General features: G+C 49.3%; 1 protein-coding gene across 3 annotated transcripts in view; it reads right to left on the reverse strand.

Annotated features, from left to right (window-relative positions):
• Positions 1 to 3,180: 3,180 nt before the first annotated feature.
• IGSF9B (immunoglobulin superfamily member 9B) overlaps positions 3,181 to 24,623 on the reverse strand; it is a 51,059-nt gene continuing 29,616 nt past the window's right edge. For 2 of the 3 annotated variants that reach the window (XM_011286471.4, XM_019811574.3), the window contains exons 14-20: positions 23,586 to 23,812; positions 22,457 to 22,541; positions 20,115 to 20,276; positions 19,695 to 19,740; positions 17,473 to 19,122; positions 9,681 to 9,802; positions 3,181 to 7,092 (exon numbers count right to left, since the gene is read on the reverse strand). In XM_011286471.4, the coding sequence (XP_011284773.2) occupies positions 6,884 to 7,092; positions 9,681 to 9,802; positions 17,473 to 19,122; positions 19,695 to 19,740; positions 20,115 to 20,276; positions 22,457 to 22,541; positions 23,586 to 23,812 (2,501 nt within the window). In that variant the 3' untranslated portion in view covers positions 3,181 to 6,883. Of the gene's footprint in view, positions 7,093 to 9,680; positions 9,803 to 15,916; positions 15,963 to 17,472; positions 19,123 to 19,694; positions 19,741 to 20,114; positions 20,277 to 22,456; positions 22,542 to 23,585; positions 23,813 to 24,623 lie in introns of those variants that run through there. The other variant, XM_019811575.3, reaches the window with a different exon arrangement.

Raw genomic sequence — 24,623 nt, forward strand, 5'->3', positions numbered from 1 at the left:
CCACACACCACACACATGTACCCCAAACCACCAACACATCCCACACCACACACACCACATACCATACGACACACACACACACACACACACACACACACACACACACACCACAAACACACCTAACAAAAACATCCATATCGCATCACAAACACACACCACACACCCACACACCACCAAAACACACCACACCCATTCACACCCACACACATACAGCACACACACTCTCACACCCACACATACCCTTAATTCCTGAGCCCAGGAAAGGAACACAGACTAGATAGCTGGCTGGGGCTGGCGACCAAGGAGATGGTCTGGCAACTGCAGAGGGACAGGTGAGACAGCCCCATTTCTCTGACCCAGCCAGGACACTGTCTACTCATGACAGACCTCTCATTGTTCATAGTAGGCAATATAAATATTCATTGATAGAATGATTGACAATTGCCTTCGAAGGATTGTAGATAACCATGAGGGGTTTACTCCCCTCCATCAGAAATGAATTTTTATAGGTGTCCTAGGACCAAAGGAAGCAAAAAGCCCCTAAGCCCTCATCACCCCTGAGGAGGGTCAACATTTGCCCCTTTCATCTACTACGTGAAAACCTCACACATCGCCCAAAAGCATGCTTTCAGTATTTCTAAGGCTGAAAATGTAACCACGCCTCCCAGCCCAAACTGTCTCCCCTCCCAGATTCCCTTCCCTACCCAACCACCTCCCCATCATAAACCATGCACAAGGTCAGGATCCCTGGAGCCATAAAGAAGTGGGGAAGGAAAGACCTAACTGGTATGTATGTGGGATGGAGGTGGAAAGCTTGCCCTAGTTCCTAAAATGAATCCAGGAAATCCAGGAAGAGGTGGGAATGGCAGAGCTCACTTCTTCAAGACCAAAAAGAACATTAGGCCCAGACAGCCATTCACGTCCCCATCTAGTGGAAAGGCAAACAGCCAAGGGACCAGGGATAGGAACTGAGAATTTGTACCACTCTAACTCCCCAATCTAGCTCTCCCAGCCAGTGCTCCAAAACTGGCAATTATTCTATCAGCCCTATACAGGAGCCCTAACTGCTATTACATACCCACCACAGAAGGGAATACCTACATGATTTCAACTGCTGGCTGTGGTCCGACCCAAGTATTTATTAATCAAGATACTCTGACTCTTCCTTCTATAAGGTGTGGTGCACTAATGATATGTGCACTAATGCTTATTTTTTCCTTATCCTACCCAGAAACCCTTGGGTTTAGGTCTGTCTTTGGATCAGACTTAATCTATTGGGAATTATTTGATCAGCTTAAAATGAGGTTAGAAAACACTTCTACCCTCTCAGCACCCCCAAACACAGAACATCTGGTGGGGATGTTATATTTGTTCATGAAAGACTTATTTGAAAGTACAGATGGTGGGGGGAGCCAGAAATAAAGGATTGGACCAGTGTAGTTTCACAACTAGTCTGAGGGAGGGATAGCAATGGATACCCCTCCCTAACCAAACATCAAGGTGCTAAGAGGGCTGAAGTCCAACCTGAGCTTTGGTCCCTATTGACTTCTTCTAAAGAAGAGATTTTTAATTTTGCCTCTTGATCTGAAAGGAGGAAGACATCAAAGAGGACAAAGGAATAGCTGGTCTCACTTCAGGGTGAAACTCTCTCATCCTTCTATGGCAATCAGACTGGTGGCCTCACCTTGTCAAAGGAGGAGAAAGTGAGGAGGACAAAACCTCTAGGTATGAAGCCACTGGGTGGCTTCATGGTCTGAAGGCAGTCTCTGTGCCCCAAGAAGAAAAGATGACAAATGCAAAAGCAACCCTAATCCCTCCTCTCCACCACTAGCAACAATGTCTTATAAGCAATTTAAGATCATGGGAGAGAAGGAAAAGGCCACCTGCCACTGCTGCTTATGAACACAAACACATGAAGCTCATGAGAATGAGTCTTCCTCTTTCTCTACTGACACAGAGCTAGCAATATGATGGGGATCTCAAGACAAGTCTCCCAGCTTTGGGCCTGAGGAACCCCTGAAAACAAACAGATGAAGTTGAAATACATCACAGAGAATATGTCCATGTTTGGTTTGGGCACTTAGTGTTATAGGCTAATTCTAGAAGAAGTCCAGCTATGAAGCAAGATCTTTTCCAAGATCCAGTCTGGGCCTATGCGCTAAGGTCCTACTCCACAGTCTTTTTTCAATGACTATAACAGTCTTCCACACCTATCCCACAAATGATCTTCAAAGCTACCACTCCCCAGCCTGCCCCATCCCAGGCAATTGCTCCTCTTTCTTTTCTTGGGATGACCCCCGACTTGTATACTGCACCCTTAGGAGTAACTAAGTTATCACATGCTCCATAGAGAAAGGTAAGATTTGATGTCCCCTGGCTCTGGCCTTACTGTACTATCCCAGGATCCCCACCTTCTAGTCCATGATCAACCTAGATCTCTATTCCCCTTCCAGCCTTATAGACACTTGGCTAAAGAATTCGACCTCCTTTCTATGCTCCAACTCTCTAAATCCCCTTCCTGAAAACACCCCATCTGATCAATTCCCTCATTCAGTTTAGATCTAGACCCTCTCCCCAAAGCAATAAGCATAGCCCTATGGGGCTCCATGCCTATAGCCTGCTGGAGCCTGCCTCCTTTTTATTTTGGAGAAGGTAAGAAGGCAGAGCTGGCCTAGAATGGCTGGTGAAAATGTGCACTCTTCCCCAGGGGAGAAGTAGGGATGCACTCAGGGGAGCTGCCCCTCACTCCCACCCATCTCTACCCTTTGACTCTTTCCTGCTGCTCCCCAGAAATCCCTGTGATGGCGCCCAAAGCTCCTTTACATGCAAGCAAAGCAAGCCCAAGATTAACCATTAGCTTCTCTTTCCTTATGTTTCTATGTAGTAATAAAATGTACTTTATGTACAATTCTCCCCCCGCCCCCCAGCCCACCCCAACCCCACAGAAGGCTTTTCTAACAAAACTGGAAGAAACAGCTCCAGCCACGCACACCTCAGCCCTGGATTTTAATCCTGGGAAGTGGCAAAGTCACCCTGACTTGGTGAAGTCTGTTTCTCCCTTGAAGCTACTGTTTTGTCAACTCAGCAAAAACTCAAATGAGCTAAAACAAAAACCAAACTCATCAGGAAATTCCACATCTGAACCCTACCCAGTGTCTTCTGCATAAAAAGGACACAGAGAAACAACTGGAATCAGTTTAATCCTAAATATTTTAGATCCCAAATCAAAATAAAGACAGAGAGCACTGAAAAATATTAATAATTACTCACCCCAGTCTACCCCTGCTTGAGATGCCCCCTAGAGCATGATCATGGGACATAGGCCCCTCTTCTAAATGGGGCACAGACCTCACCAGCCCTGTGGGATGAAGCAGACTGCCTATAGAGAAAGTGGAATCTCCCAAGGCCTCTCATACCCCCCATCTCTCAAGGAAAGTCACAAGGGAGATATGACGGCAGGACTCATCAGCATGTGCTGAGCTGGGCCACTAACAATGATACACACACAAGGCCCCACACAAGCCATGAAACCCACTCAGTGTGGTCAGCCAGCAATCAAGAAACAGGATTCACCTTCTCCTTATTGCTCATTTATTCCCCCTCAAACAATTGTAGTCTCAGATCCACCTAAGTGCTTTCAGCCTCAGGCTCCTCTGAGAATCATTTAATCCTTTCCCTGGTCTGAGAATCACCTAACCCTGAAACAATCAGTTTCCAGTCAAGGTGTGGAATGAATGGATAGGCAAAAGTCTGAGACACAAGAATAGGTTTTTATCTGAGTTTCTTCTTCTGCAAAGCTACCAGACCATAAAAGAGGAAGTCTGGAGGACGTTTGATCACCCACAGAGTGGAGCACGAAAGTCCTAGGAAGCTCAAAAGTGCACATCGCCATTGTTCAAGTGCAGAGTACAAAGGACATTTGGTCCCAAGAAAAGGCTATACCCCCATCATGCACATGTTCACAACCACACCCTCACACGCATGCGCACACACCCAGCACGGAAGCATGTGCCTGTGACATCTTTACCCTCCATCAGAGGGACAAAGGGGACTGTATTCTGCCAATTTCCACCACAGCCCTTAAAGGAAGGACTGAAATCGCTCCCAGGGCTGCAGGGAGGCTGCTGGCCTTCAAGGACACTGTCACAAGAAGGAAGCCCTCTTAGGAGGAGAAATGAGTGTGAGGCTGTCAAAAGGTTAAGTTGGCTATGTGTCCTTTCCCTAGCCTTAGGGATGTCCCAGCATAGTTGCCACTCAGTGGCCAGCAAAAAAGCACAGCTCCAACCATTTGGTCTGATGCGCTGAGGTAAGGTGCACTGCCAGAGGAAGAAGAGAAGACAGGAGTCAGCACCTTTGTTAGCCCTGGATATGGCTCACTGGGGGTCCCTGGAGATGGCTCGCTTGGGAAAGCACAGCTGTAGTCTGAGGCACCTCAGCCCAGAGATAGGCTCTCAGTCTTGTAGGACACCCTAAAATGGCAAAGCCTTCCACCCCATCTTCTCCTCTTCTGTAAGCTCAAGACCTAGAATTCCAAGCACAGGGCTCAGAAAGATTGGCCCAATTCACCCTGAAGTCCTTCAGCCCTGGCATCCCACATTCACATTTCATCCAGGATCCACCCTGGTTGGCAAACAACATGCCCAGAGAGGGTTCAAACTGACTTGGCATGAGACCCATGTCCATTCCCTGCACGCCCTAGGAGAGGTACTCAGTGAGTCACTTATCGGGCACAGTGGCAGAGGTAGTGCTGCCTCTGAAAAGCAGACAGTCACCCGACCTCTGCTTTTCTGTTTTGCTGGAACTGCCACCTGGTGGTAAAGTGGTCTTGGATGCCAGGAGATGTGCATTGGCCAGAAGGTCGAGGCTCCACCCCAAGGGTGCAAGGCCCAGTCCAGAGCAGCGGGGCAGTCAACAAGATGAGGGCCAGAAACTGCCCTCTCCCACCTCTGTCACCATGACTCACTGCCCTTAGAAAGGAACCATGGTTATGTGGCATGTAGCCAGACCCCAAAAGTGGAGTTGGTCCCCACTCTCTAGGCAAGAGAAAGGAAGCACCGGGGCTTGTGTGGCAGAGAAGAATCCATTCCCTAAGATGGAAGTTCCCAGTAGAGAGAAGCTCCCCAGCTCTCAGAGCCCCCCTTGCTGAGGTCATGTGGGCTAAACCAGTAGCAACTGCAGTGAGACCAGCAGAAGCCTCTAGAGCTTTGACCTGGCCAACATCCAAGCAGGTAACTGGGGAGAGGTAGATGTCCCCAAACCCACCAAGACAACAGCACCAAGAAGGAAATACTTCAAGGAACCTGACAGCCACCTTTATTCCCAGGTAGTCAGAACACAGGCTCCTGCATAAGAAGAAGGGAAAGAGCAGATGCACCCCTATCCATCTTCAGGACCTTCTGTCCTGCTCTTGGGCAGCACCATTATCTTACTGGAGATGCATCTTTAGTCACTGTAAGATGACTGCACAGAAACTTCTGGGTGCTAATAGTTTGAACTAGGACAAGATTTTGGCAGAAAAAGGACCAGAACCCAGGCCCCTACCTATCACCCTTCTACCTTCATCCCTTTGCCTCAGCCAGTTCCACAGAAATAAAACTGAGGGGAGAGGGGATCCAGAGTTCCCCCAGAATCTGGAAATCTGAGGCACCCTAGCTTCATGTGATCCCATCCTGTTGGAGCTTGGGTCCACGGAATGCAGGAGGGCCCAGGGCAAAGAAGAGTCTGCAGGCAGCATGTGGAGAGATGGAAAGGAGACGCAGGCGGGCTCCCCACAAGTGGCAATTAATCAATCTGGGGAATTAGCTCCCACAAAAGGAAAGGAGGAATCCAATCAGTGCCTTTGGAGCAGCACTCCAGAGGGTGCCGAGCCAGAGGCAGGATATAAATAGAGCCGCGGCAGCTTGGTGTTCAGAACAGATGGCTCCAGAACGGGAAGCCCTTTGGCCACAGGGCTTCTGGCCCTGGCTGGACCAAAGGGGACTGACGAATCAGCTCGAGTTTGTGCATCAGGACCTGCTTCTTGGCCCCACTGCTAAGCAGCTTCTACTTCCGCAGCATGGGACAAACTGTGGAAGGAAGAAAGATGCCAGTCTGGCCCTTTGCTGGCTACCCTTTCTTCACCCAGGAACCAAGAAATAAAGGCTTGTGTTTAGTTCTGTGGTAACTCATTGCTGAACCCCCAAAGCAGGCAGCTAGAAAGCATTGGAAGACCCATTTCTGCTCTGGACAGGAGAAGGTAGAGTTCAGCTGAGAAGCCATGAATCCTGTTTCAGAAGGAAGAATACCCAGGACGGATATCAGATGCCCAGCTGGCTCTCAGCCAGTCCTACTCACAAACCCCAGCAGTCTGCTGCCCTCTGCCTCCTTCCTTCACTGACCACAGAAATAAACAGCACTTTGCTTCAATGTACATATATATACATAGAGAAGCCCACAAACTACATACATATGCATTTGTATCTATATCTATATATATGTAGATTTGGAAGATGGGATGGAAGTCCAGCCCTCTTCAAGGATTTGAGAAACTGAAACACAAGCAGAGAGCAGTAAAAGCCATTGCTTTCCCCTTCTTCACTTCCAAAGATATTTGAAGAGGTGAGAAAAATCAAGCCAGGAAAGAGGGGAGAGGTGGGAAGGAGGCAGATCTCTCCCTGTCCCTGGTTCACTTTCTGATCTCTACCTACAGGTCTGCCCCTGGCCTTCTGTCCCGAAAGTGAGACCGGATGGCCAGGATTCAGAGGTTCCACTCTGGTCAGAGGCAGAATGAACAGAACAAAGGTCAGAGCAGCCCCAGAAACTGCCCGCCTGCTGGCACACCCTCATCCTCCCTTGCCCCTCAGCCCAGCACTGCCACTCAGGGAACACTTAGAGTTGTGTTGTGTCACAGCAGGGTGGCATGGCCAGGGTCATCATGATCCACGCTGTTGAGAATCGCTGTCTGGTCTTCTGGAAGCTGGCGGTGGCACAGGTCTGAGAGGCGGGCAAAAGGGTCAGGCCGAGAGTGTCTCTTCTTCTTTCGGAGGCAGACGGCTTCATCGGGCCACAGAACCTGGGAGTCTGGAAGCTGCTGAGCCTGGGAGGCAGAACCGTCTAGAGAGAAGGGAACAGGTGCACCAAACAAATGGGAAGAAAATAAAGTGGGTGAAAAGGAAGATTGTCACCTCACACACTCACCTTTTTCATCTGCTGGGACATCTATCCTGGCTTTCTAGTATGACAGCGAGAATCGCTGAGTGTAGCAGGGCCTGGAGGCCACTACAGCAGAGATCCCCATGTTGGTTATATGGGTAACCAACCACATACACTTGCTCCCTGCTTGTACTGAGCTGAGAAAGTAGGATAGTAGGATAGGTCTAGTCAATTGGCATTTTTTAATCTTTTATTTAATATTTAGTATATTTGTTTAAATCTGTTATCTAGTAGTTACTAGAAATACTTTTATTTTTATTACAGTAATATCAGTATTTCTTTTTTAGTGCCACTTAGGTACCAAGCCTCATTCTAGGTGTTGGGGATCAAGGTATCTAAGAATGGGTTGGGACTCATTTTTTCACCCCTCCCCTGGCCCCCCCCAGAAATGGTGGACTTTGCCCAAGATTTCAATCCCTGCAATAGAACCAGGCCTGGCGCTTCCAAGACTTCTAGGGCCACTCCTGTGCCTCATGGGCCTTCTGCAGAAAGGGCAGTAAAGTGCTGGGTTTCTAGAAGATTATACTTAAATGTGGGGTGAGGAGGAAGAAACAAACATTACAGACTTAAAAAATACAGAAATGAAATTTTCAGATACTGATAGCAGCACAAAGAAAGCTGAAAACAGGGCCATGTGAGAGCCAATGACTGATGCACACTTCTACTCTTGGAAGGAGTCATGCCTGAGTCTTAAATGGAGCCTTCTGAAGCTCCGAGGGAGAAGTGTTACCAACAGAAGGAAGGGCAAATGTGAAACCCCTGGGTTAAGAGCCAATGTGCCACATTTCAAAGACAGAAGGCTATTGCAGATGAAGCAGAATGAACAGAGGACAGAGACAGGAAAGACAGAGAAGAGTATCGTAAGCAGTTTGAAATCTGCTCTGGTTGCAGCAGGAAATTTCTGGAAGGTTTTAATCAGGTGTGTGTTCATGTGTTCATGTGTGCATGTGTGTGTGCACACTGCCATGGCTGAAAGAGGATGCTATTACATTTTCTAAAGATCACTTCAGTTTCTGGGTGTAGAATATATTATAGAAGGAGCGAGGATGGAGCAGGATAACCAGTGAGGCAGTCACTGGAATAATCAGGGTGGGGATGAGAGTAACTCAGAATTTAGTTTTAGCAGTTAAGGTGGATTTAGGATATACTGTAAAAGTTGGGCCCGCAGACCTTACCAAGTAGATTGCACAGGACACGTGAGAGCAAGAAAAGCAAAGGCTGAAGGAGCCCAAGCAGTGAGGTAGGCAGCAGTGCCATTTGTGAGGTTGGGGGAGAAGTGAAGAGATGTAGATTTGGAAAGGATAATCAATAACTTTATTTTGGACATTTCAAAGGCTTATAAAACATCTAAGCACATGTTCAACAGACAACTGGAAATATGAGACTTGTGCTTATGGAAGAGACTGGGGCTAAAAACATTTGGGAGCCATCAACATATTATGGGGCACAGGACACTGTAACAGAACAAGAGGGAAAAAAACTGATGTGGCTCTTTTTGTTAAAAAAAAAAATAGATATGTACGTAGGTGGGTACATGTGTCTTCAACTGCAATGAGCTTAAATAGGTTGAACATTCAGCTTTGGGCTCAATTTCTCACCCAAACCCTAAAAAAAAAGCTTCTTCCTCTTCTCTGCCTCAGGACTCCCATCTATAAACTAATAGGATAATAGCACCACCCAAAGGTTAACTGAGAGACAAGTGCTCACTGTCTTCCAGAGAGTCCAGGGGCCTCTGCAGGACACTTTCCCAGTCTCCAAAGAAAGTTACTCTCTAGTGGTTATTAAAGATCTGCAAGGAAACTGTGCAGCTGTCTTTTTTTGACAGCCTATCATAAGATTCCTAAAACTATTGGTAAAAAGTACATGATAAATATTAAAGAGTTTTCTAAGTGTAAAAAAGGGCTGAATTATTTTGCACAATCTTAGAAGCCATCTATCACTGGTGGATAAACAGACATATTTCAATGGAAATGTCCTTTATACGAAGTAAGAAGATTTCATTTTATCTCACTGAGAAAAGTTTGGTCATCCAGCAGAGGCTGGGTCCATGCCACAATGTCCCTTAAGCACTGAGTAGGACCCCATAATTCCCATGTCCAACTAAAAGGTCTGAAATAATAGAGAAGAAATATATAAGGAGATAGGGATATTTCCAAAAGGGATATTACAAAAAAGAAAATATGCTATTTATGGTATTTATGCTAAAAAAAATATGCTATTTAGGTCATGATCTACAGTTCATGAGTTTGAACCCCACATCATGCTCTGTGCTGAAAGCTTGGAGCCTGGAGCCTGCTTCAGATTCTGTGTCTCCCTCCTCTGCCCCTCCCCTGCTTGCACTCTGTGTCATTCTCTCTTTCTCTCTCTCTCAAAAATAAACATTAAAAAAATTTTTTTTAATTCTAGAGAAAACCCAAGGTTGGGATCCTGAGCCAAACAATCCCATAATAAAGGCAGAGAGAACTGGAAAGAGAGAATCCGCTGTTTACCGGATCGTTTCTTTGACTTCGAAGAGCCCTTGGATGACTTTTTGGGCTTCTTTATCCGTTGGTATTTCAGAGCCTCCAGCCTCTCAGGTGCAGCAGCATGCCCAGGTGCAGGTGGATGTGTTCTGGAAGGGACAATTAGAGAGGCACAGGTCAGCTCCCAGAAAAGGAAGCTTTTGACGAGGGGCTGGAAGAAAACCACATAGCCGACCCACAGGAGGACAGAGTACAGTTCTATGGAGTCCCAGGTATCCACAATGTTTCCTTGACATCAGCCTCTTGATTGCTCCTGGAAGGGAGAAAACCCAGTAGAAAGCTCCAGCAGTGGGAGGCCTACCTCAGATGGAAACCAGAAGACCTAAGAGAGGGAGAGAGAAACTTTAATAGTGAGCCCCAGCCCATATCACTCAAACATGGAGGAGGAAGGTCAGAGAAGAAAGCAGCTTCAATGTCCAAAGCTCTCAGAAATCCTCACAAGCAAGACCTTTAAGTGAAAAGTAAAAAGGCAGATTAAAGCAGTAGGTGAGTAATCCCACCCCAATTAATTGTCCTCCTCCAAAAAGAGAAGGCCAGGTCTAAATGAGAAACCCAATATCAAGTGAGATGGAGGTACATAAAACCCAGCTTCTTTGGGCTTCTTCCTCTCCATCTATAAAAGGCAGGCGGAGCCCCAGCAGCTAAAAGTAACAGATACTTGCCATCTACCAACATTTCAGCAGGAGTGTCTCCCTGACCTTCTGCAATCTAGGCTCAGATGCCATCAGCCATGTAAGCAAATAAAAGGTAAAAATAGATTATGATGGTTAGTGTCCAAATTCCTTGCCATCAGTAGCAAGTGTCTAGTGAATGTCTACATTTTAAGATTCAGTAGAGAAACCAGGGCTGGGAGAGACACCATGTATATCAGTCTCTCCTTCTCCCCCAGCTGCAGAATGGATGCTGTCATTTGCCTGATGGATCAACTACGAGGTTAGAACAAAGTCCACAATTTGACTGGAGCCTGTGCAGCCCATGTGACAAAGGGAACCAAAGGTAGCTGGGAGGATGGACTGTCTGTGACAATCTGTGCATACTGGAGAGAATTTTTCAAAAGTCATAAAAGCAAATCTAGAAGACTTGTATGTTATAAATGTCATTTCTTCTCAAAGTAAGCCAAACTCGGAGCCTGAGGAATAAAGGGAGAGAGAGAGGAGTCGCTCTTTCTTTCCCGCCGGTGCTGGCTTTAGCACACCATCAGGGAAGTAGGGACATTCTAGGACCATGGTGGGCTGAGGTGAATCACACTCTTCCTCAATCCCCACATCTCCTTTTTCCATCTCTGTCACAACTGGTTTTGGGTAAATTCTGATTAAAGGGGAGTAGGACAGCCAACCCTGTGAGGGGAAAAGAAGTCCCCAGTGGTGAGCAACAAGCAATTTGAGATCGAACAACAAATGACAGCAGGATGGGAGGTCTGCAGCCCCATCTCTCCAGTATTGGCCACATTTGTGGGGATGAAGGAAGAAAAAACTTACAGACTAATTGTTGATAAGACTCTGGTCTCTGGGGTTTCCTGAATTAACTGGCAATGAAGCAACCTCCATCTTCTTTGATGGATGTCATCAGTCCACAGTCTTTTAGTAAATAAAGTATCAAGACTCTCCTCCAAATTTCAGGTCAGAAACAACTTGTAGATTTCCCCCTGATAGCACAGGGCTAGGGGGCCCCACCTACATGCACACACAGGCAACACATGGTCTCATCTCGTAGAGAAGTCCAACTGACCAATAGAAGTCAGTCTTCCATCCCCAAAGCCCCAACCCACCAATTCCCCATCCCCTCCTCTTTTAAACTCTACCCACAGAGATCCTATATAGCAGGTGCTGCTGCCAGGGAATCTGGAAGGCAGGCAAAGGGTAGAGATGGCCAGGGTATGAGGGAGCATGACTTTGCACTGCTGGTAGAATGTCCTCACCCCCTTCTCATCCTTGACTAGAACTTCTTCAGCTGCCTAAAAGGAAAATCAAAGGTATGAATCTGCCCATTCAGTTTACCTCTCCCCTGGTCTTGGCCAGCCTTTTCAGAAAGACCACACAAGGTGAATGATGCATGGTCTGAAGAGGCATATGACAAGCAAGTGGACCCAGAGAGCAGTGTTTAAATGACATAATCCAGGGTGACCTATGAGGGCATAAGAGAAACTGGTTCAGGGTGCCCAAAAATTCCTAGGGATTCTCCAAGCCAGGTAAAACATCCAGAGATATATGAAAATTAACATATCATTACTTTTATCATTTCCCTTATATGGCATTTATTTACCACTTACCATGTCAAGTACTGATCTATGTTTTTTACAATAGTTCTCTTTAATCCTTGCAACAACCTTAAAAGGTATATTCTATACTGATCCTATTTTTTTTCATAGGGAGAAACTGAATGTGGAGGGTTAAGCAGCTTGTCTGATAATCCAGTTATTATGTGATAGAGCTAAGATTCTCAACATTAGGCTAAACTGCTCTTCTAACTTCTTCCTAAAGAAAACAGGTACGGAATCTATCTAGAAGAAAAACAGTGCTTCCATACCTCACCTGAGAAATCAGTGTGCCCTGCTGTTATAGTCATTGACAATCTCTGTTTCAGTGGCACAGTCAGGGTAAGACAGACCAGGGATTGGAAAAAGCTGACTGATGCTATATCTTCAAGCAAAAATTCCCAAACGGTAATGATCCATTGAGAAGGATAAGCCAAATTTCCCTTGTGAAACAGCCAAGCTCCAGCCCTTCCAGGACACCTGCTGTCCACCTGTTTTTGCTTTGGGCTCAGGGCTCAAACACAGAAACATGACAGAAGGCTCCTTGAGGTACCAAGACACTCTATGGATGCAGGAGAAAAAAATAAAATAAAAGCAAGTGTGTCTGGAAGGGGTGGGGTGTAAAATGGATCTTTATTTTAAGCAAATTATACAGAAAAGACACATGGAATGTGGTCCAACAAACTTTGCCTGCATCATGTAAAGCCTTTTGGAATCAAACTGCCTCTCTTTTCTAGGAAGGGTGACCTTATCCCCAGTCAAGCTCACAGCAGGAACTATCAGATAATGACATTTGGGTGATGGTGTCTCTCAAGACAGTGGGAAGCTTGGGTTAAGCAACTTCATCCTATCCCTGGAATAAAGTTGGTACGTGAATTTGAGGTTGACCAGTAGGTTACCCTGTTAGAACAGCATCCAACCCTGGGCTCTCCAAGAAATGGAGGTCACAGTTCTCTTCCCAAACTCAATTCTTCTAAAATCCAGCAAATTCTGGGGCTCCCCTTCTCCCAGGAAGTAAGAATATGAGGTCTAAAAGCCTAAGGGATTTTCTGGATCTTCCTTGTCATATGGGGTTTCCCCTAATCTCCAGTGCTCTGTCCCAGTGATGTCTCTCTGCAGTTCAGAACCACCAAAGAATGCCTGGAATTTACTTTCTCACTTTCTCTCTCTCTCTCTTTTCATAAAATCCATATGAAACCCAAATCACAATCATTTAGCCCAGAGGCCTTGGTTGCTTAGCTCTGTGCTTACCCAGAATAGTGAAGAAAAGACCGTCAAAAAGGTTCAAAAAGCAGGCAGAGCCACAGGACAGAAAAGTTAAAATCCATGGGACATTTCCCACTCTTACTGCCCTGAGGGCTGACCATTCCAACACAGTTTGCAGCTGCCCGTCCCAGTCAGCAGAGGCAGTGATTTAAGGAGCGTTTTCATCCTCTTCATGATTGCCTGACAGCAGACTCTGCTTGTCTGACCTTAGACTAGAGCAGAGGCTGATAAAATCCACTCACATATGAGGCATAGCCAGGAAAAAGGTCACTTCATTCTCCATATACAAAGCAGAAAGCCAGGATTGTGGAGGTCAGCGTCCACCCAGCATCCACCCCACTTTCTAGTGGGGTCAGAACTCAGTGTTTGGCCTCAGAACTCAGGAGAGATTTGTTTCCAAATGGGAGCTCCTTCCTGCAGTTCACCCAGGAAAAGGGGGCCCATCCATCCTCCCAGACCCACCTGATTAGAGGCCAAAGTTGGCACTAACAGGACAGGGAATTCAAGGGTGGTGTGAGAAGAGGGTTGCTACTGGTATGAGAGAGGGAGCCGAGAGAAGCACCAGCCTCCCAGACGGCCACAGAAGGGGCAGGTCCACTCAATACAACTCCCCGCTCTGAGGTGGGAGTTGGGAAGAGGAGAAAAAGGGGAGAGAGAGAGGAGGAGGAGAGGCGGGAAGACAACTGCAGGTTTGGGGGAAAGGAACAGGAGAGAGACTGAAGGAAACAGGAACAGAGCGAGAACGAACGTAGACAAGACGTGTCACATCTTCTCCAAGCAAGACCGAGTGGAGACACATGCAAAGGCGCAGCATGAAGACAGCGTCTGAAGAGGAGCCTGACGCTTCCCAATGGCCCCAGCAGCTACCGCGCCCAGGGAGCTCTCAGCAAGCAGGAGTGAGCGGTGGCTCTTGCTGCCCAGCACCATCAAGGTCTAACTCCGAGGCTGCAGGAAGCACTTTATTCTCCTAGGCTGGGGATACTGGCCAGGCCCCAAGGAACCAAATCTCCCTCGTCGCTGCCCTTGGTTTCTGGGTTTGCCACAGCAGTGAGAGTATGATAGCTCAGCTCTCAGACCTGGCGCAGTGGGGACATTGTGGAGACAGGGATCAACAGCTGGGTGAGGGGAGTGGCAGTAACAATGGGGAATGAGGTCCAGGCATTTTCCAAGAGTGGAGTGAGAACTGGTCTTGGTGCTATCACCTCTCTGGGCGTGACAGAGGGGTCATAACTAGGGTTCAGGGAGAGAGAGTAATGAAGGTGGAGGATGGTCCAGTCACCATCCCCTGGAGCACCCACCCAGTAGGCCACAGGAGGCTCCTCATGAAGGAAGGCTCATAACTACTTCCTGACACCCTCCCTGCTCTCTCCAGTACTAATGGCTGCACTGTGGCACCCAACCAGCAGCAGACACGATCCCAGGGCCTCTTGGCTGCTACAATTTTATAGCTACAGATCATAAAGAAATGGCACAGCATCCCAGTCCTCCTTATGGGAGGCCACTCTTATGACTGAAGATTTATAGTTCTGAATTTGGATAATCAGCCTCCCTTGACATCACTAGGTGGGCAAGGGATGCAGATGCTTCTCACCTAGAGAAACCAGGAGGCTCTCCTGACTCCACACTGCTTGTTCCCAGAAGTACAGCCAATGGCGTCCATGGAAAAAAGAAGTATCTTAGTCACCATGAGAGACAGTGAGTCTCAGGTGACCCTAAGCCTCTGTAAGGGACTCAATACCCCTCTAAAATGCCCAAGTTCCTAGATTTCCACCTGGGAGAATTCCAGAAGAGGACCAACCTCAGTGGAGAGCAGAGCACAGTGCTCTACTGCTCAATTTTTTCCTGCCCAGGGGAAGCCTGTCCTCTCTCCCTGGGAAGATCCTCCCAAGACCCTAGAGCTGTGACCCAAGGAGATCAGGAGTGACTACTACAGGGACCTTGGAAGCTATGTAAGCCTGAGGGCGAGGTCCACATCTCAGTCCTGTAACAACCAAGAATGAGCTATAGAGGGCAAGGAACATGGGAAGTGGTGATATTTCCCTGCCCTTGCCCTCACAGGACTACAGGTGACCTGGTCCTAAGGAAGACCCAGCTATTGAGGGAAGGAACTGGGCCACACCCCAACCCTGTGCTCCTTGAGAATATTAGTAAGATCCCAAGAAGACTGTGAGGGACCAGCAACCCGAGGGGAAGATCTGAGTCTCTGCGGGGTCTAGGAAGGAAGGGGGTGGTGCTATGCCTGAGGGCAGAAAGGGGTCTGTTTCTGGATATGAGTGTGGCCCTGACGTTTCCAGAGGTGCAGAGATGCAAAGCAGATTTAGGCATTCTAGGCCCCTTGGGATACATGCAGGGTCTCAGGGGGCTTCTGTGGGAGGCCCTGGGTGTGTTGGCAGCAGGGATCTGAGTGAGGAAAACTGCAGAGAGGCTCTGGGACAGGCTTGGCATGTGGGGTGGGAATCAGAAGCTGCAGCTAGGCGGTGCCCGAGCGTGGCCTGGTGAGGCTGTTGGAGCAGCATGATGTGGGGAACCCAGAAGCCGTGGGAACAGAGCAGCAGAGGCTGCCGCCCACAGAGGGGGTGAGGGGACATGGTTTGGATTCCCCTGTAAAGGAAGCGATGGCCCTGCCGAAGCCCCGTCCGCCTGTCCACCCCCCCGCCCCACCCCAGCCGCGGAGCTCCCTTACCTATTGAGCTGAGGAGAGGCTTGTCTCGACAACACTGCCCAGATAGCTGAGATCAATCAGAAACAAAGCAGTTATCAACACGGGCCGTGGGGAAACCACCCACGCACACCCAGAGGGGAGGAGGGGAGGAGCACAGGGGCCAGAGAACCACAAGCGAGGCCAGAGAATGGGGTGAGGGGAAGGAGAGGAGAGAGACAGAGAACCAGACGGCACGATGGACGAGGCAGATGGGCGCTGCACAAAGCACAGACAGGGCTGCGGCGCACAGCATCTCCTGCACAGACAGAGGCACGGGGTCCCGTGGGCGCGCCACGCCTGGCGTCCTAGCTAGAACTCTCCTCCACCTTCTCCACCTGCCAGGAGCAGGGGGGAGTGGGAGGGGAGGCTGTACTTCCAGGTACCAGAGAGGGTGGGAGTGCATGGGGCAGGGGAAGGGCGCTGGGCTCCCTCCTCTCCAACCGCCTCCCATCCTGCCTACCACCAGACCAGCCTCCTCTGGAACACTCTGCTCCCCTGCACAGGCGGCCACATCAAGAAAAGAGACCAAAGGACGGAACCAGAGAGAAAGAGAGAGTGGGAGGGAGGGCAGGAGGGACCGGGGGCACTACAGAGATGTGGTAAGCCCTTTGGAGCAAGTCAGGCCAACCCAAAGAAGATGGAGAAGGAAGAAAGACAGACAGAAAACCAGACTTGAGGAGGAAGGAAGGGGGAGGGGGAGGAGGAGGAGGAGGAAGAGGAGGGCCAGGGAAGAAAGATGAGAGAAAGAGAGGCACAGACGGGCATCCAGGCTGACTCTGGTACCTGGAATACCAGCTGCTACAGTTTAGTGTGTGCCCTCTCAGGCAGGCTGGTCGCAGGAGCTTGTCTGTTTGTCTGTCTGTCTGTCTGTCTGCGGCTTCCTGCGAGGCACACAGGTTGGGGTAGGGTATGTGGCTCCGGGCACACAGTTCACAGGCCTGAGATTTTGCTCCCAGCCTCCAGGATGCGCCCCCTGGAGAGTCTGTGGGAGGGGCCCGGCGCTCTCTAGGCTGCTATGGGCAGGAGATTGGGAAGAGGAGCCCCAGGCCTGGTGGTCCAGGGAAATGAGGCTTCAGGGTCCTGCTTAGCAGGGAGGACAGCCCAGGGAAGGGAAGGAGGCTGGATACAAGGTCTCTGGGTAAACCCTGGAACCACCCCCAAAGCCAGGATCACGGGGATATGGAGAGCTCTCCACTCTAAGAGTAACTGAGGTGACCCCTCACTCGGACACACCACACCCTCCTCTCCTTGCCCACGTGTGTCCATTCCGCATCACCCTGGGGGCCTCCTGAGATCTCTGGGCTGGGTAGAGGAGATCCCTCATGCTCCTGGCAGGGTACCTGGGCAGGTAAGCCCCACCTTCAACCCCATGACCACACCCTGTTGATGCCAAGACCAGAACTCTCCCGAAGGGATGCTGCACCATGTCCAGACAAGCCCTGTCATTTGGGTTGATGGAAGGGGTGGAGGGCAGGTAAGGAATGGGGGGTGGAAGATGACCAGGTGGAGGTGGGCAGGAGAAACCAGCTCACACTCACCCTGAAGTAGGTAATGGCGGTGGGGGGGGCTCTGGTCTGAGCAGCTCCTCCCCCATCCTTCGAGGGGAAGGCGTCTGTCCAAACACATCCAGGTTGTCCACAGGCCCTGCAGGGCCTGGCGGAGGGGAGGGGTAGCCTGTGGCCAGAGTGGTGAAGCCCATGGTGGGCCGGTAGCTGGGGCTCCCGCTGCGGCTGCTCTGGGAAGGGGAGCCGGTGGATGGCGTGGACTTGCGAGAGAAGCTGACAGCGGCCGGTGGCTGCAGGGTGATCTCCGACATTTCTGCCTGCTGCAGGAGGCCCGGGCGGGGCCGGGCCCGGGCGGCAAGCTCAGGGGAGCCGGTGCGGGAGCTCAGGGGACTTTGGGTCAGAGGCGAGAGCCGGGAGGGCTGTAGCACCACTTGATGTAAACTGGGCTCGGCGCGCCTGGCCTGCCGGGGGCTGGGCCGGGGCCGGGGCTGGGGCTCGTACCACCGGGTGTCCAGGCCAAATGTGCTGGGGCCGCTGTGCCCCCCCGGCTCAGCCGGCTCGGGGTAAGGCAACACGGGTATGCCCATACCTTGGCTGGTATGTCTTAGCTGCCCTTGGCTCACCAGAGGTTGCATAGGTCTGTCCTGCCACTTAGCGGAGGCCGGTGCTGGGACGGGGCCTCTGCCCGGCGACTTGCCTGCCCAGCCCTTGGGCGCCTCCAGAGACAGGATGCCCGGGTAGGCCGCGGGCACCTGCAGGGAGGTGGGGGGCAGTCCTCGAGGGAGGCAAGCCTTGGGCTGCAGACTCTCGGCTACGTCACAGGGGTGCAGCTGGTGGGGAAACATCATGGCCGGGGTTTCCAGTCCCCCAAAGGGGAATTCTGGCCGACCCCAGGGCTCAGGGGAGCGCCCTCCCGTGGGTGTCTGAGTCAAGGGCAGCGTGCTGTTGGAAGCGTTCTCTCCGTTTTCCTCAGGAATGGTGGGGTGGCCAAAAGGCCCCTCAGTATGCAGGGGTGGGGAGGACATGACAGAGCTCAAGGGGCTGCCCACTTCTGGCATGTAGAAGGGCGGTGGCTCCACCTCCCCAGGGCTGCTGCTGCTGAGGTACCCATAATACTGGCCATGGTGGAAGGGCCGGGGGGCGGGAGGTCTGGCTTGGCCTGTGGCCTGGAGCCGACCTTCCAGGCCGCCGGGGCCCTCCAGCCCACGGGGCTGGAACCGAGGGCTGTATGCTGGTGGTGGCAGGTAGGACTCCTGGCTGGATGACAGAGGGGTCAGCTGGGACTTCAAGGCAGCCACAGATGTGGGCACCAGCGGGTCCTCGTTCTCCTCATCTGACTGGCGGAACTCAGGGTACATGTCCGTCTCCTCGGCAAAGGGAAAGCCCTCAATGCGCCTGCTCTTCATCGAGGGCTCCATCTCAGAGGGATCCATCACAAAGCGGCCATCAGGGCCTCTGCTGATGAGCTCAATGGGTGTCGTGGCCTCAGCCTCAGCCTCAGCCTTGGCCACGCTGTACTTCTTGCTGCTGATGGCCCTCTTGGTCTTCTTGTACAATGACAGCTCTTTCTCCCGGGTGGGACTCAGCATCCTCTTGGCTGCTGGCTGGCCTTGGTCATCAGAGGACTCCGATGGGGCCCGGAGAGTGCGGATGCTCTCAGGGCTCACCTTGCCAGATGACAGGCTGTGGGGGTGAGTGAAGGAGCCGGAGTGTGAGGCAGGGCACACCTGCTCCTGTACTTCTTTTTCTTCTCTTAACAAACAACCACAAACACCTAAGATAATACTAAGGAAAAGGGGTGCAGATGGGCTGCATATTTTGGCATGAAATACCTTGGCCAACTCTCCACTGTCTAAATGTGTGCTGGCCATTTTTTGAATGAACACCCACATTTCTACTTTCATTCTGCCCTGCCCTTACTGTCTGCCACACTCTGTCTAGTCACCTTCATTTCCAGGGTGTTCAAGCAATGCAAGCCCATCTTAATATTAACTTAAGCAAAACACACTATGAACGCAAATCTATTAGGATGAAAAAAATAACAAACACGTTCCAAAGCTAAGGAGATTATCTGCTAATTTGGACTGTGCACTCTACTGCTCCCTCTGTTAATGTGGACAACTTAAAATTACCGTGCAGATCAGTTAACAGCAAACAATTTGGAAACACTTGTCTTGGGGCTGAGTGAGACAAACCACCTGCCTGTCTCCACCCTCAACCCTCTGCCCATACACCACAACAGCAGGGGCACTTACGGAGACTCTAAGCTCTTTCTGCAGTGAGTGATGGAGAGTGGAGGATCTGGAAGGAAAAAGAAGGGGAAGAGACCCTACTGAGGCCAGGGATACAAAATTTATCTCAGGTGTCCTCAGGGGCTGGAGCAAAGCCACATAGGACAGCAAGCCCTTCCAATGTTAGGCATCTTTGGGTCCAGTCCAGAGTCCTGTGCCCACCACTACACCAGCCTTCTCTCTCATTCTGGCCCCAGCACACCCTCCCCAGCATCCTTCTTCCTTACTCCCTCTTCCAGATCAAGTCCTGCTGGTAGTTCTACCCATAAGATTCCAATTTCCCTTTTTTTCGAGGAAGACCATGCTAAAAGTGGACCTTCTCTCCCAATGGGGAGCATTTGAAACTGAGCCAGGTAGAGCAGGGTGGTGGGGGCAAACACCCACCTTTTTTGCGCTTGAGCTTACGCTTGCGCTGCTTGTTGACAAAGCAGGCGGCCAGGGTGCTGAACAGGATGGCAGCTGCCAAGAAGCAGATGGTAGCTACAATTCCAGCCAACACAGGCCGAGCTAGCCCGTCATCGGTCAGGTCCGGCTGTGGGAAGATGTCTGCAGGGAGGGGCGAGGAACACACATGACTCCCTACCTCCCTCCCATAACAGCCCCCACCTACACTGACAACTAGCTCCCAAGTATTTTTCCCTACCTCTGTAGAACAGACAATGTTAAAGCTCAGGCTCCATGTTCAACTCTAGCACTTGAAGAGGTTTGTATAGATGGGGAAGAGACAGAAAAGACTAGTTTATGGAAGTCAAGTGATACCTACAGAGCTTGTAAAGAAGAAATCACATCTATACCTTACCCCATAAGGGTAATAATTTCAATAATAATCTATAGTTGGCTACTGCTGTTTGCAAAGGGCTCTCATGCATATTACCTGATTCCCTCAAATGAGACAGAGCACATGCTATTGCTCTCATTTTCTAAGGTAAAGAAACTGTCATGGCAGAGTTTGAGCAACTTGCTTACATAGATACTACAGATCAGTGCCCAAACCACAACACTGCTACTCTGACCTCCTGTTGGTATTTTCTGCCTTCTGCTATGTCATCTTAACAAAATGAGAGTGTAGATGTGAAGGTACCTTGAGGGAAAAATGCTATAGCACGGAGAAGAGGTTGTGACCACAGAATTCAGATCTGTCTAAGTCATTATAGCACAACTAAGCAACTTCTACAGGGAAGGTTAGCACATCCTGGTCATCTCAAGTTCAGAATACTGGAGCTAGCACAGACATTCAACACAGGTCCCACTTCATTTTACAGGTAAAGAAGTGAGTTTCACTTTGTGCCCAAATCCACACAGCTTGTTAGTGGAGCCAGGACTAGACCCCATCTATTGTACCCTACTTCAAAGTCAGTTATAACAGTAAGTGCCACTTTTTAGGTTCTGTGCAGTCTGATATATTTGGCTGGAACCCATTGTTATGGTGATATAACGATGGATGAAAATAACCCAAATCACACTGATGAGTTGAGTTGGCAAATGAATGCTACAGCTTTTGGGAACAGGGGGCTTAAAGATGGGGGGAGGGGAGCTGAGGTTGCTGCACCTTCATGGGGAATCTTCCCTGTACACAGAATAGTTCACTGATGAAAACCTTCACATCTTCTATCCTGCAAACTCTGTTCCCTGTTCCTCTGGGTCTCTTCTCTAGAGGGAAGCCACGACAGAGGTATGTGTCTATAGCAGGACTTTTGTAAGAGAGAGAGAGAGAGAGAGAGAGAGAGAGAGAGAGAGAGAGAGAGAGAAAGAAAGAAAGAAAGAAAGAAAGAAAGAAAGAAAGAAAGAAAGAAAGAAAGAAAGAGGGAAAGGAGGAAAGGAGGAAAGGAAGGAGGAAAGAAAGAAAGGTCCATGGTGCCTAGCATGATGCAGAAGTCACACCCCACTGCCCCAGGGCTCTGGTGCCACTTCAGTCTTTCCTTCTCCTCCCCCAAGTCTGCCTACTCTGGTGCTTCTATAGCTCTGTGAGTACTACTGCATTAGCTTCTTGGCCAAGCTCTGAGCCAACTGGTCCCAGAGGTCTTTGTGTGAGCAGTGCCCATGGAAATGGTGCCATTGCTTGATCACTAAGCAAAAGCCTCTTCCCAGACCTAGGGAGCCACTTCACTGGGCAAGGGAGGGGTTCTTCTGTGTTCAGGCAGGAACTGTAGCGGAGAAAGATGTGTATAAATGGGACCAGGGCCAAGAGAAAGAAAGATAAATGGGGAAAATGCTAGGGAGTTGGCTGTATTTAGCCTGAAAAAAATCTAGGGAGACGAAGGGGTAGAGGGAAACAACACCAAACAGTAATTTTCCAAATAAAACCACCATAATTATAAAGCAGTCTTATAATAGGCACTCAATAAATACGTGCTGACCTGTTGTCTCTCCAGTTCACTGCCCCAGCCCATTACAGAGGACAACACTGGAGGAAACAGGGATTTTATAGCAAAAGAACTTAAGTCAAGTTATTTTTGACAACTATAATGAGATTAGCGACATTTCTTTCTGCAGCTATCTTTTAGAAAGTGTCATAAACGCAGCTCTTTAGTTGGAGAAATCCTGTCCATCATGGATGCAGAAGAATGGGTCAGAGGGCCTTAAGAAACACTACAATTCACAGCTTCAACCAGAGCTCTCCGTTGTTTCCAATTCAGCCTTCTTTCCTCATTTTAGCTATCTCACTGGGGGATTCCCACGTGGCTTTTACCCCCCACAGTTGTAAGAGAACCCCCCAGCCCAAGTACCTGTGCTGGAGACACCGGCAATGTTGCTAGGCTCACTGATCAGATCCTGCATGACGGCCAGAACCCGGAACTCGTACCAGGTGTCCTACAGTCCCAGGGATAATAGCCTGTCAGCCCAGAAATCTGAGACAGCCACTGACCCACCACTACACCCACCCTGCAATGACCTTTCATGGAATGGGGTACCCAGAGCAGTGGCATACTGCAAGTGTTGAACAACCAGCTCTCAGGTTAAAAGAAAAAAGTTCCTGATTTGAAAAACGCACTTGCCAATTTCCATGATAAAAATACTCCTACCATGGCAGATTTCAATCTACAAAAGTGAGGGCACTGAAAGCAGAGTTGGAAAGAGATGCTCACACAGGCTCTCAGGAGCCCCAATGCTATCATTAAATGAGTGTCCAGGGAAGGAAGACAGAAAGATAGATGAGGCTATCTATATCCATGTAATAATAAGCTGTTTCCTCTCTCCAGCTAGAGAGACATCAAAGTTTAAAGTGGAGGGTCAGCTGGAATATATATATATATATATATATATATATACACATACATATATATATGTATATATATATATATATATACACATACATATATATATGTATGTATATATATATATATATATACACATATATATATATATATATATATATATATATATATATATGTATATTCCTCTAGGGACTCTAAATTGTTAAAGCAGGGGTCCTTCCCTGGGCAAAGCTAGAAGACAATCCTTCTGGGAAATCCTTCACCCAGCCCAAGTTAGACCCCTAGCAGGGAGCTGAGGTCACTGTCTATTTACACAATCTGGGCTCCTAACCTGCTCTGCCTGGCTCCAGCTTATATCTGTATGTGGAAAAAGCCCTCAAGACAATAAAAGTCACCACTGCCAAACACTGGTCCTGAGTCTGTAGGACCCCAGTTGCCATGATCTACGGATCCCAGACCTCGGTAGCAGATCTGAGAATAAAGGAAGCACAGTGTGGGGCAGCACATGGCTCAGCCTTGTACACCTTGTACACCTTGTACACCTGACTTGTACACCTCACTCAAAGCGTTCAGTGACTCCAGAGAGTCATGACACTTCCAGAATTTGGGAACAGCAGCAAGGAAAGGCTGGACACCTCACCTGTGACAGATCCTTGGCAAAGAAGTCTCCATCAGTGCCCGGGATGGCACCATCTAACGTCTCCCAGTGTTCCCCGACACGAAATTCCATGATGTAGCGGTCAATGGGAAAGCTGTGATTGGCAGGGGGTAACCAAGACAGGAGCACACCCTGCTGGGTCCGATTGGCTGTGAGGCACCTCGGTGGGGTAACCAGCACCAGGGGTTCTGGAGTTGTGATAGGGAATGCTGTGGCACAGAGGGGAGAGAGGGAAAGTATGTGGCGATGCCGAGATCATTGTACCCTCACCTCTCTAAAGTGCCTTCTGGCTCAGCATGTGTCTCTAGGGCACTGTGGCCCCAAGGCAATGGTCACTTTGCCATGCAGGAGTCATTTCAGGGACAAGAGTGTCACACAAAAGAGCCCTCCTCACCCAAGGGAAGTGGCCCACAGCCACAAGAACCTATTTTCTCAGCATTTCTAAAAACATAGATGAGGGTTGGGGCGCCTGGGTGACGCAGTCGGTTGAGCGTCCGACTTCAGCCAGGTCACGATCTCGCGGTCTGGGAGTTCGAGCCCCGCGTCGGGCTCTGGGCTGATGGCTCAGAGCCTGGAGCCTGTTTCCGATTCTGTGTCTCCCTCTCTCTCTGCCCCTCCCCCGTTCATGCTCTGTCTCTCTCTGTCCCAAAAATAAATAAAACGTTGAAAAAAAAATTAAAAAAAAAATAGATGAGGGAATGAAGTGTCTCAAATGGAAAAAAAAAAAAACAAAAAAAACAGAAATCACTGGGGCGGGGTGGGGGGAGGGGGGGTGGTTGTCATGTAGAGAGTTAGGAGATGGAAGAATTAAATGTAATCTTTTAAATAAGATAATATCTTTAAAAAGATACTACAAAATGTATTTTATGTTCTCTTCCAAGGAGCTAGAATTGTCTTCTCATAGCACATTGTCTGCTCTCAATTGCCTTCTTGGCACAGGTGGAGAATAAAAAGGCCAAGGAGGAAAGCTCCAGAGCAGGGGTAAGCATCCCATCACTGCTGCACCCCCTAGTGGCAGTA

Source organism: Felis catus, chromosome D1 (genome assembly GCF_018350175.1).
Source record: "Felis catus isolate Fca126 chromosome D1, F.catus_Fca126_mat1.0, whole genome shotgun sequence".
Taxonomy (NCBI): domain Eukaryota; kingdom Metazoa; phylum Chordata; class Mammalia; order Carnivora; family Felidae; genus Felis; species Felis catus.